Source organism: Lissotriton vulgaris, chromosome 6 (assembly GCF_964263255.1).
Source record: "Lissotriton vulgaris chromosome 6, aLisVul1.2, whole genome shotgun sequence".
NCBI lineage: Eukaryota > Metazoa > Chordata > Amphibia > Caudata > Salamandridae > Lissotriton > Lissotriton vulgaris.
The window spans coordinates 88,558,112-88,570,336 of NC_141694.1; the positions used below are offsets into that span (position 1 = coordinate 88,558,112).

Consider the following 12,225-nt stretch of genomic DNA (forward strand, 5'->3'; position numbering starts at 1 on the left):
TGAGAGCGTCTTTATGCCATCAATAAATTTGTAAAGCGTGCTACTCACCCGTTAGGATCTCAAGGGGGGGGGGGGCGCTGCAGCTAGTGGTCGAAGAGCCAGGTCTTGAGTAGTCTCCGGGAGGTCTGTGGTCTGTTGTAGGTGTAGGGGTAGAGCGTTCCAGGTGACCGCGGCACGGTGGGAGAAGGATCTGCCTTCGGAGGTGGCTCTGTGGATGTGCGGGACGGCTGCCTGGGATAGTTCGGCGGAGCCTCCTTTCGAGTACGTATAGGGAGAGTCTGCTGTTGAGGTAGGCTGGGCCGGTCTTGTGAAGTGCTTTGTGTGCGTGGATCATGAGTTTGAAAGTGATTCTTTTGTCGACGGGGAGCCAGTGCAGGGGTCTCAGGTGCGGGGTGATGTGGTCTCTGCGTGGGACGTCTAGGACCAGGCGTGCGGAGGCGTTCTGGATTCTTTGGAGTCTGCTGATGAGTTTGGACGGGGCTCCGGCATAGAGGGCGTTTCCGTAGTCGAGTCGGCTGCTGATGAGGGCGTGGGTGACTGTTTTCCGCGTGTTAGTTGGGATCAATCTGTAGATCTTGAGCATACAGAGGGTGTGGAAGCATGACGAGGAGACTGCGTTGACTTGGTTGGTCATGCTGAGCTTGGAATAGAGGATGACCCCCAGGTTGCGTGCGTGGTTGGTTGGTGCCGGGGGGTTCCCAGGGAATGAGGCCACCAGGAGTCGTCCCACGCCGAGAGGTTGGGGCCGAGGATGAGGATCTCCCTCTTATCCGTGTTCAGCTTGAGCCGGCTTGCCTCCATCCAGTCGGCGGCGGCCTTAATACCCACGTGCAGGTTGGATTTGGCGGTGAGGGGGTCCTTGATGAGGGAGAGGATCAGCTGGGTGTTGTCGGCGATTGTTGAGGTCATGTAGTCTGGCGATGCGTGTGAGGGGAGCCATGTAGACGTTGAACAGCGTCGGGCTGAGGGAGGATCCCTGCGGGACGCCGCAGATGGTTCTGGTGGTTCCGGATTGGAACAGGGGGAGGCGGACTCTCCTGGTTCTGTCGGTGAGGAAGGAGGTGGTCCAGTCCAGGGCCTTTTTTCGGATCCCTGCGTCGTAGAGGCGTGTGCGAAGTGTGTGGTGGCAGACGGTGTCGAAGGCGGCGGAGAGGTCCAAGAGGATGAGGGCTGCTGTCTCGCCGTTGTCGAGTAGGATTCTGATGTCAACTGTGGTGGCTGAGGGCAGTCTCAGTGCTGTGGTTGCTGCGGAAGCTAGACTGGGAGGGGTCCAGGATGCCGTTGTCTTCTAGGAAGCGGGTGAGCTGGGTGTTGACTGTCTTTTCGATGACTTTTGCTGGGAACGGAAGCAGGGAGATGAGCCGGAAGTTCTTGAGGTCGCTCGGGTCCGCCTTGGGCTTTTTTAGTAGGGAGTTGATCTCGGCATGCTTCCAGCTCTCAGGAAAGGTGGCGGTTTCGAAGGAGATGTTGATGAGGTTGCGCAGGTGGGGTGCGATGAGGCTTTTGTCTTTGTTGGCGATGTGGTGGGGGAGAGGGTCTGATGGGGAGCCTGAGTGGATGGTGCTCATGGTCTTGATTATGTCTTCGGTGCTCACGCTGGTCCATGTGGTCAGAAGGTCGTGGTCGGTGGGGTTGGGTGAGTTTGTCGTAGTGGGGTCCGTTGGGTTCATCCGGGAGTTGAAGCTGTTGTGGATGTTGGTGATTTTGTGGTGGAAGATGGCGGCGAGGGCGTCGCACAGGGCTTGCGACGGCGGGATGTCGTTGGTGCAGGAGCTGGGACTGGAGAGTTCCTTTACCATGTTGAAGAGCTCTTTGCAGTTGTGTGCGTTGTTGTCGAGGCGGTCTGTGAACGAGGCTCTATTGGTGGTCCTGATGAGGTGGTGGTGGTTGCGGATGGCGTTTTTGTGGGCTGCGCGGTTGGCGGTCGTTCTATCGCTAAGCCAGATGTTTTTGAGTTTCCGGCAGGTGCGTTTGGAGGCTAGAAGCTCCGGGGTGAACCAGCTGGCTCTCTGGCTGGTGTCTGTCGGCGGGTTGTCGCACTGGTGCTATGGTGTTGGCGCAGTTTTCCATCCAGAGTCTGAGGGAGCGGGCCCCTTCCTCTGGGTTGGTGGGGGTGGTCGGTGAGTCGAGTGCGAGGTGTGCTTCCAGTAGTTCTTTGGTGATTTTGCCCCAGCTTCGGCGGGGGAACTGTGGGGTGCGGTGGTGGATGACTGGTTTCTGGAAAGTGAAGTGGACGCAGTGGTGGTCGGTCCAGGTGAGCTCGGAGGCATGGCTGTAGGTGACGTGTGGGCTGGAGGAGAAGATGGCATAGAGCGTGTGGCCGGCGATGTGGGTCGCGGTTGTGACGATCTGTTTCAGTCCGAGGGTGGCGAGGTTGTCGACCAGGGTGGAGGAGTTGCTGTCGTTGTTGTTTTCCAGATGGAAGTACAGGTCGCAGAGCAGGATGTAGTTGGTGGAGGTCAGTGCGTGCGTGCTGATGAAGTCGGCGATGGAGTAGCAGAATTGGAGGCGTGGCCCGGGTGGTCTGTAGATGAAGGTGCCTCTGAGGGTGGTTTTGAGGTCAGTGTGGATCTAGAAGTACAGGTGTTCGGCGGTGGTGAGGGTGTCGTCTGTGTTCGTGGAGACCCTGATGGTGTTCTTGTGGACGATGGCGATCCCTCCTCCGACTCAGTTGGCGCGGTCTCTGCGGGCGATCTTGTATCCGTCGGGGATGGCCATTTCGATGTCTGGGGCGGAGGTTTCGTTCATCCAGGTCTCTGTCAGGAAGGCGATGTCTGGGGATGCGGTGGTGAGATGGTCCCAGAGCTCGACGGCGTGCTTATATGCGGAGCGGGTGTTGAGCAGGATGCATCGTAGTCTGCCGTATCCCGTTGCTGCCGGTGTTATGGCGTCGCTGGTGCAGGTGAAGGTGCAGTTTCGGCAGGTGAAGGGGCCGTGGGTGCGCTTGGGGGGGGCTTTGTAGCAGTTGGGGGTCCGTCTGTGCTTGAGTGCCATAAATTGCTTCAATATTGTTTAATATATCAACCTAAATTCAAAAGGGTACGAGAGGCAATATATATACAAGGTAAAACATAAGTATGTGCAGAGAGCAAAAGAAGGAATTCCACATTGTTGTTTTATGATCTTAAGGTGTCTTTTATTAAAGATGCACTCGATTTTCAGACGTAGACAGCCAACGTGTTTCGCCCAGACATGGGCTTCTTCAGGGCGATAGTATAAAGTAGTCAATTATTCGCCTTTGCTGAGCTGATCCGTAGTAGATGCAAAGAGTATTTGCAAGAAGAGCTCTGTATACAAGCCTTGTCCAGCGCCGTCTCGTCCTGGCCCGGAAACCACTTTTCCCCGCCGGACCAGACGGCGGATCAGTTCAGCAAAGGCGAATACTTGAGTCCTCTCAAACTATTGGACTACTTTTGCTTCTAACTTGAAAGGTTGATTCCTCTTACTTCAATTGTCCCGACGCGGACTTGATTAGAATTTGGACCTGGTCTTACTTACCTGGCGAACTTACTACTTTATACTATCGCCCTGAAGAAGCCCATGTCTGGGCGAAACACGTTGGCTGTCTACGAACGAAAATCAAGTGCATCTTTTATAAAAGAACCTTAAGATCACAAAACAACAACGTGGAATTCCTTCTTTTGCTCTCTGTACATACTTGTATATATAATGCCTCTCATACCCTTTTGAATTTATGTTGAACTTTGTGGTCATGTGGCAGCTGACCATCTGAGGTGGGCAATATTTTGTTATCTTTGTGACTAGTCCTGGCAGTGCAATCCTCTTTTACCCGGCTGCCTTTTCTCACATTTAATTTAATATCAGCCTCTTCAAAGTAATGGGCAGGGGTTTACATCCTTTTCTGTAGTAAGAGCTATTTATGTTCAATGAACCTCATCACAAGCTACTAATATTAGCATTGTAATAGTGAGTTTAACAGATTAGATTACATTCCTGGCCACCATATGCAAGATTACCAGCAGAGATCACCTCAGCTCATCTTGCACGGTTGCCAGCAGTAATATAAAAATGGTTTTGTCAATGTTAAATGCCCCTAGATTGGTAATGCATAACAGCCAAAGGTGCAGTGCCTCTGGTACCAATGTAATATTAATAGGAACAAGTCTCCCCAATGATTTATCACTGCATTATCAGCTTTAAATATAGTTTTGAACTCCACCCATTTTTCTGCAAACATTTATTGCTAATAAGTTAGGAAAATGCACCCTTTTACTTTTTTTAATTTACATATATTCAAATTCAGCCAAGCAAAAGCTTCTTAGTAGGCTGGACTGCACACTACTTCTAGGTAGCTGGGAGCCTCGACTAACTTTCAAGCTACTCCCCGGATAAGCATGGTTTAGAGACACATTTGTTTTTCTTAGATTGAGTTTTTCCATAAAATGTCCCTTTCCTGAAACTGTAGGAGTTGGATAAGGTCTTTAAAACTAACCTGACCGTTTCTGGAAGAGACGTTTTATGGTGAAGTTCTGTCACAAAGATCACTCTTCCTTGGGTATTGCCTTCCTTTGGTGTCACTGGGTACTTTGTGACAGACATTGGACAGACCTTGCCTGTCACGTTACAACTTGCATCCCAATGCTTGCAGAACCTTACCACCCTCCATTTATATTTTAGAACTTCCACATAGACGTGGTCAAGATGGAGGACAGTACGTTGGAGTTTGACATGGTGGGACTTGATGCTGCAATTGCCAACGCCTTCCGACGCGTTCTTCTTGCTGAGGTACTGTCCTGTGTCCATGTCTATTACTTGGTGGGGAGCAATGGTGTGCTGACAACTTCCTGGGTGCTTCTTTGTGTTGAATAATCTGAATGCAATTTCACATAAACTCCTGTGGCTCATGGCAGTCAAAACATATGAACTCACAGAAGCCAGGGATTTAAGATGGACAACTTCAACTTGCCAGAAGGTAAACACCTTGAGCTGGTCACGTCTGTCTTCAGTGTTCAAACCGGGAAGGGTGGCAGCTGTAGGGGAGTTGTGTCGTGCAGAAGTAGGTAAAGTGACAAACATTCCATCTCATGTTCAGGTGAGACCTCCAAGCCTTTGGCATTGGACTCACTTGTGAATTATTTGACAGAAACAGGGATATGAGACGAACATCAGGAAACCAGCTAGGATCATGATGATTACTTTTTAGATATGATATGAAAAGGGTCCTTCGTCCGAGAACAGATTTTAGATTACTCGCTCCCAAAGTTTCTTGTTTCACACAAGATAATATAGCCGCAAAACAACTGGTTGTCTCTGGAAACCTGTCATCTGCAGACTTTACATGCAGAAAGTGGCAGTAATTTGTTTGCTCAATTGTCAGGCTCAGCTAGGTGCGCTTTGTGTCCTGTTCTCACAGCGTATAGATACGATATGGGGGATTTGGTCATAGAATTGTGACTAAATCTGGACATTACATAAATATGTGGAAGACCTGGCCTTTGACCTGCAACTGCTGCCCTACAATTGATGGTTTGACAGACTTTACAGTAATCATTTATTTCCCCTGGTCAATGTCTGACAGATTCCATACACTCCTAATCAGAGGAGGGGCTCTTGCTCTCTTAAAATAGCCCCATTGCAGCGTTAAAGATGATTTGGAAAGATTGCATGTCGAATTAAATGCATCATTCTTTGAAGAGTCAGTGCCTTCTATTCTCTTGTAATTAACCTACAGGAGACCAGCGTGGCAATCTGTTTTGATTTAATTTCTTCAGCATGGCAGTCTGCTCTTTAATTTTGCCCCGAGACATTTTTTAATCCAGCTGTTCCTTTTATTTTAATTCTCCCCTATGCACAGTTCTTTGGCTGCATGTGTAATACCTCTATCCCCTCCCCACCATTCCCTCCGCATTTCCATTCCCACCACTCCCAGGTAACACATAGATGAACATGGTCTTGCAAACTGGTTCCTTACCCGCTTCTCCTTATCCTTCTATCTTATTTCGAAGATTAATTGTTACTATGAACATTGTATGCAGGCTGGGCTTTTTATCCTTCTGTATCTGTGATCAAATTAGCACCAATGACTGCTTTCGAAGCAATGTAAATAAATATTGCTGTAGTGCGGGCCCCATGGCATGCACTGGACATATTTCCTTAGGGAGAAAAAAGGTTTGCGTACAGAATGCCACTTTTAATTTCACCCGCTCTGGCTTTCGTGCACTGAATCTATTTCATCCTATCTTCAGTCCTAGCCATGGTTTCATCCAGATGGTAATCTCCACCCTTGCAGGGACTGTGATTTGTTACAGGTTTTTCTCTGTTTTTGGAGGGAAGGTGGTGTTGCTTGTTTTGTCTGTGTGGACATGTTGGTGGAGAGTCAAAGGTGTCTATTGGTTCTGGATTTTTGCTTCTGTCTTGATTCCTCTATTTTATGAAACCCAGGTACCTACAATGGCAGTGGAGAAGGTCTTCATTTACAACAACACCTCCATTATCCAAGACGAGATCCTGGCGCACCGGCTCGGGCTCATCCCGATTAAGGCGGACCCCAGACTCTTTGAGTACAGGAGTCAAGGTAGGCTGTAGAGCATGGACAATGAGGGGATATTGCAGGACTGACCCCAGACCCTTTGAGTACAGGAGCCAAGGTAGGCTGTGGAGCATGGACGATGAGGGGGTAGACTCGGGACTGACCCCAGACCCTTTGAGTACAGGAGCCAAGGTAGGCTGTGGAGCATGGACGATGAGGGGGTAGACTCAGGACTGACCCCAGACCCTTTGAGTAGGAGAGCCAAGGTAGGCTGTGGAGCATGGACGATCAGGGGGTAGACTCAGGACTGACCCCAGACCCTTTGAGTAGGAGAACCGAGGTAGGCTGTGGAGCATGGACGATGAGGGGGTAGACTCAGGACTGACCCCAGACCCTTTGAGTACAGGAGCCAAGTTAGGCTGTGGAGCATGGACGATGAGGGGGTAGACTCAGGACTGACCCCAGACCCTTTGAGTACAGGAGCCAAGGTAGGATGTGGAGCATGGACGATGAGGGGGTAGACTCAGGACTGACCCCAGACCGAGTACAGGAGCCAAGGTAGGCTGTGGAGCATGGACGATGAGGGGGTAGACTCAGGACTGACCCCAGACCCTTTGAGTACAGGAGTCAAGGTAGGCTGTAGAGCATGGACAATGAGGGGATATTGCAGGACTGACCCCAGACCCTTTGAGTACAGGAGCCAAGGTAGGCTGTGGAGCATGGACGATGAGGGGGTAGACTCGGGACTGACCCCAGACCCTTTGAGTACAGGAGCCAAGGTAGGCTGTGGAGCATGGACGATGAGGGGGTAGACTCAGGACTGACCCCAGACCCTTTGAGTAGGAGAGCCAAGGTAGGCTGTGGAGCATGGACGATCAGGGGGTAGACTCAGGACTGACCCCAGACCCTTTGAGTAGGAGAACCGAGGTAGGCTGTGGAGCATGGACGATGAGGGGGTAGACTCAGGACTGACCCCAGACCCTTTGAGTACAGGAGCCAAGTTAGGCTGTGGAGCATGGACGATGAGGGGGTAGACTCAGGACTGACCCCAGACCCTTTGAGTACAGGAGCCAAGGTAGGATGTGGAGCATGGACGATGAGGGGGTAGACTCAGGACTGACCCCAGACCCTTTGAGTACAGGAGCCAAGGTAGGCTGTGGAGCATGGACGATGAGGGGGTAGACTCAGGACTGACCCCAGACCCTTTGAGTACAGGAGCCAAGGTAGGCTGTGGAGCATGGACGATGAGGGGGTAGACTCAGGACTGACCCCAGACCCTTTGAGTACAGGAGCCAAGGTAGGCTGTGGAGCATGGACGATGAGGGGGTAGACTCAGGACTGACCCCAGACCCTTTGAGTACAGGAGCCATGGTAGGCTGTGGAGCATGGACGATGAGGGGGTAGACTCAGGACTGACCCCAGACCCTTTGAGTACAGGAGCCATGGTAGGCTGTGGAACATGGACGATGAGGGGGTAGACTCAGGACTGACCCCAGACCCTTTGAGTAGGAGAGCCAAGGTAGGCTGTGGAGCATGGACGATGAGGGGGTAGACTCAGGACTGACCCCAGACCTTTTGAGTACAGGAGTCAAGGTAGGATGTGGAGCATGGACGATGAGGGGGTAGACTCAGGACTGACCCCAGACCCTTTGAGTACAGGAGCCAATGTAGGCTGTGGAGCATGGACGATGAGGGGGTAGACTCAGGACTGACCCCAGACCCTTTGAGTACAGGAGCCAAGGTAGGCTGTGGAGCATGGACGATGAGGGGGTAGACTCAGGACTGACCCCAGACCCTTTGAGTACAGGAGCCAAGGTAGGCTGTGGAGCATGGACGATGAGGGGGTAGACTCAGGACTGACCCCAGACCCTTTGAGTACAGGAGCCATGGTAGGCTGTGGAGCATGGACGATGAGGGGGTAGACTCAGGACTGACCCCAGACCCTTTGAGTACAGGAGCCAAGGTAGGCTGTGGAGCATGGACGATGAGGGGGTAGACTCAGGACTGATCCCAGACCCTTTGAGTAGGAGAGCCAAGGTAGGCTGTGGAGCATGGACGATGAGGGGGTAGACCCAGGACTGACCCCAGACCCTTTGAGTACAGGAGCCATGGTAGGCTGTGGAGCATGGACGATGAGGGGGTAGACTCAGGACTGACCCCAGACCCTTTGAGTACAGGAGCCAAGGTAGGCTGTGGAGCATGGACGATGAGGGGGTAGACTCAGGACTGACCCCAGACTATTTGAGTACAGGAGCCAAGGTAGGCTGTGGAGCATGGACGATGAGGGGGTAGACTCAGGACTGACCCCAGACCCTTTGAGTACAGGAGCCAAGGTAGGCTGTGGAGCATGGACGATGAGGGGGTAGACTCAGGACTGTCCCCAGACCCTTTGAGTACAGGAGCCAAGGTAGGCTGTAGAGCATGGACGATGAGGGGGTAGACTCAGGACTGACCCCAGACCCTTTGAGTACAGGAGCCGAGGTAGGCTGTGGAGCATGGACGATCAGGGGGTAGACTCAGGACTGACCCCAGACCCTTTGAGTACAGGAGCCAAGGTAGGCTGTGGAGCATGGACGATGAGGGGGTAGACTCAGGACTGACCCCAGACCCTTTGAGTACAGGAGCCAAGGTAGGCTGTGCAGCATGGACGATGAGGGGGTAGACTCAGGACTGACCCCAGACCCTTTGAGTAGAAGAGCCAAGGTAGGCTGTGGAGCATGGACAATGAGGGGGTAGACTCAGGACTGACCCCAGACCCTTTGAGTACAGGAGCCAAGGTAGGCTGTGGAGCATGGACGATGAGGGGGTAGACTCAGGACTGACCCCAGACCCTTTGAGTACAGGAGCCAAGGTAGGCTGTGGAGCATGGACGATGAGGGGGTAGACTCAGGACTGACCCCAGACCCTTTGAGTACAGGAGCCAAGGTAGGCTGTGGAGCATGGACGATGAGGGGGTAGACTCAGGACTGACCCCAGACCCTTTGAGTACAGGAGCCGAGGTAGGCTGTGGAGCATGGACGATCAGGGGGTAGACTCGGGACTGACCCCAGACCCTTTGAGTAGGAGAGTCAAGGTAGGCTGTGGAGCATGGACGATGAGGGGGTAGACTCAGGACTGACCCCAGACCCTTTGAGTACAGGAGCCAAGGTAGGCTGTGGAGCATGGACGATGAGGGGGTAGACTCAGGACTGACCCCAGACCCTTTGAGTACAGGAGCCAAGGTAGGCTGTGGAGCATGGACGATGAGGAGCATGGACGATGAGGGGGTAGACTCGGGACTGACCCCAGACCCTTTGAGTACAGGAGCCAAGGTAGGCTGTGGAGCATGGACGATGAGGGGGTAGACTCAGGACTGACCCCAGACCCTTTGAGTACAGGAGCCAAGGTAGGCTGTGGAGCATGGACGATGAGGGGGTAGACTCAGGACTGACCCCAGACCCTTTGAGTACAGGAGCCAAGGTAGGCTGTGGAGCATGGACGATGAGGGGGTAGACTCAGGACTGACCCCAGACCCTTTGAGTACAGGAGCCAAGGTAGGCTGTGGAGCATGGACGATGAGGGGGTAGACTCAGGACTGACCCCAGACCCTTTGAGTACAGGAGCCAAAGTAGGCTGTGGAGCATGGACGATGAGGGGGTAGACTCGGGACTGACCCCTGACCCTTTGAGTACAGGAGCCAAGGTAGGCTGTGGAGCATGGACGATGAGGGGGTAGACTCAGGACTGACCCCAGACCCTTTGAGTACAGGAGCCATGGTAGGCTGTGGAGCATGGACGATGAGGGGGTAGACTCAGGACCGACCCAGACCCTTTGAGTACAGGAGCCAAGGTAGGATGTGGAGCATGGACGATGAGGGGGTAGACTCAGGACTGACCCCAGACCCTTTGAGTACAGGAGCCAAGGTAGGCTGTGGAGCATGGACGATGAGGGGGTAGACTCAGGACTGACCCCAGACCCTTTGAGTACAGGAGCCAAGGTAGGCTGTGGAGCATGGACGATGAGGGGGTAGACTCAGGACTGACCCCAGACCCTTTGAGTAGGAGAGTCAAGGTAGGCTGTGGAGCATGGACGATGAGGGGGTAGACTCAGGACTGACCCCAGACCCTTTGAGTAGGAGAGCCAAGGTAGGCTGTGGAGCATGGACGATGAGGGGGTAGACTCGGGACTGACCCCAGACCCTTTGAGTACAGGAGCCAAGGTAGGCTGTGGAGCATGGACGATGAGGGGGTAGACTCAGGACTGACCCCAGACGCTTTAAGTACAGGAGCCAAGGTAGGCTGTGGAGCATGGACGATGAGGGGGTAGACTCAGGACTGACCCCAGACCCTTTGAGTAGGAGAACCAAGGTAGGCTGTGGAGCATGGACGATGAGGAGGTAGACTCAGGACTGTCCACAGACCCTTTGGGTACAGGAGTCAAGGTAGGCTGTGGAGCATGGACGATGAGGGGGTAGACTCAGGACTGACCCCAGACCCTTTGAGTAGGAGAGCCAAGGTAGGCTGTGGAGCATGGACGATGAGGGGGTAGACTCAGGACTGACCCCAGACCCTTTGAGTAGGAGAACCAAGGTAGGCTGTGGAGCATGGACGATGAGGGGGTAGACTCAGGACTGACCCCAGACCCTTTGAGTAGAAGAGCCAAGGTAGGCTGTGGAGCATGGACGATGAGGGGGTAGACTCAGGACTGACCCCAGACCCTTTGAGTACAGGAGCCAAGGTAGGCTGTGGAGCATGGACGATGAGGGGGTAGACTCGGGACTGACCCAGACCCTTTGAGTACAGGAGCCATGGTAGGCTGTGGAGCATGGACGATGAGGGGGTAGACTCAGGACTGACCCCAGACCCTTTGAGTAGGAGAGCCAAGGTAGGCTGTGGAGCATGGACGATGAGGGGGTAGACTCAGGACTGACCCCAGACCCTTTGAGTACAGGAGTCAAGGTAGGCTGTGGAGCATGGACGATGAGGGGGTAGACTCAGGACTGACCCCAGACCCTTTGAGTACAGGAGCCAAGGTAGGCTGTGCAGCATGGACGATGAGGGGGTAGACTCAGGACTGACCCCAGACCCTTTGAGTAGGAGAGCCAAGGTAGGCTGTGGAGCATGGACGATGAGGAGGTAGACTCAGGACTGACCCCAGACCCTTTGAGTACAGGAGTCAAGGTAGGCTGTGGAGCATGGACGATGAGGGGGTAGACTCAGGACTGACCCCAGACCCTTTGAGTACAGGAGCCAAGGTAGGCTGTGCAGCATGGACGATGAGGGGGTAGACTCAGGACTGACCCCAGACCCTTTGAGTAGGAGAGCCAAGGTAGGCTGTGGAGCATGGACGATGAGGGGGTAGACTCAGGACTGACCCCAGACCCTTTGAGTAGGAGAGCCAAGGTAGGCTGTGGAGCATGGACGATGAGGGGGTAGACTCAGGACTGACCCCAGACCCTTTGAGTACAGGAGTCAAGGTAGGCTGTGGAGCATGGACGATGAGGGGGTAGACTCAGGACTGACCCAGACCCTTTGAGTACAGGAGCCAATGTAGGCTGTGGAGCATGGACGATGAGGGGGTAGACTCAGGACTGACCCCAGACCCTTTGAGTAGGAGAGCCAAGGTAGGCTGTGGAGCATGGACGATGAGGGGGTAGACTCAGGACTGACCCCAGACCCTTTGAGTACAGGAGTCAAGGTAGGCTGTGGAGCATGGACGATGAGGGGGTAGACTCAGGACTGACCCCAGACCCTTTG

The 12,225-nt window shown here is 53.4% G+C and overlaps 1 protein-coding gene across 2 annotated transcripts in view; it reads left to right on the forward strand.

Annotated features, from left to right (window-relative positions):
* POLR1C (RNA polymerase I and III subunit C) overlaps positions 1 to 12,225 on the forward strand; it is a 143,853-nt gene that overhangs the window by 61,966 nt on the left and 69,662 nt on the right. For both annotated transcript variants that reach the window (XM_086925996.1, XM_086925997.1), the window contains exons 3-4: positions 4,639 to 4,746; positions 6,403 to 6,535. In XM_086925996.1, coding sequence (XP_086782122.1) covers positions 4,639 to 4,746; positions 6,403 to 6,535 — 241 coding nt within the window. The remainder of the gene's footprint in view (positions 1 to 4,638; positions 4,747 to 6,402; positions 6,536 to 12,225) is intronic.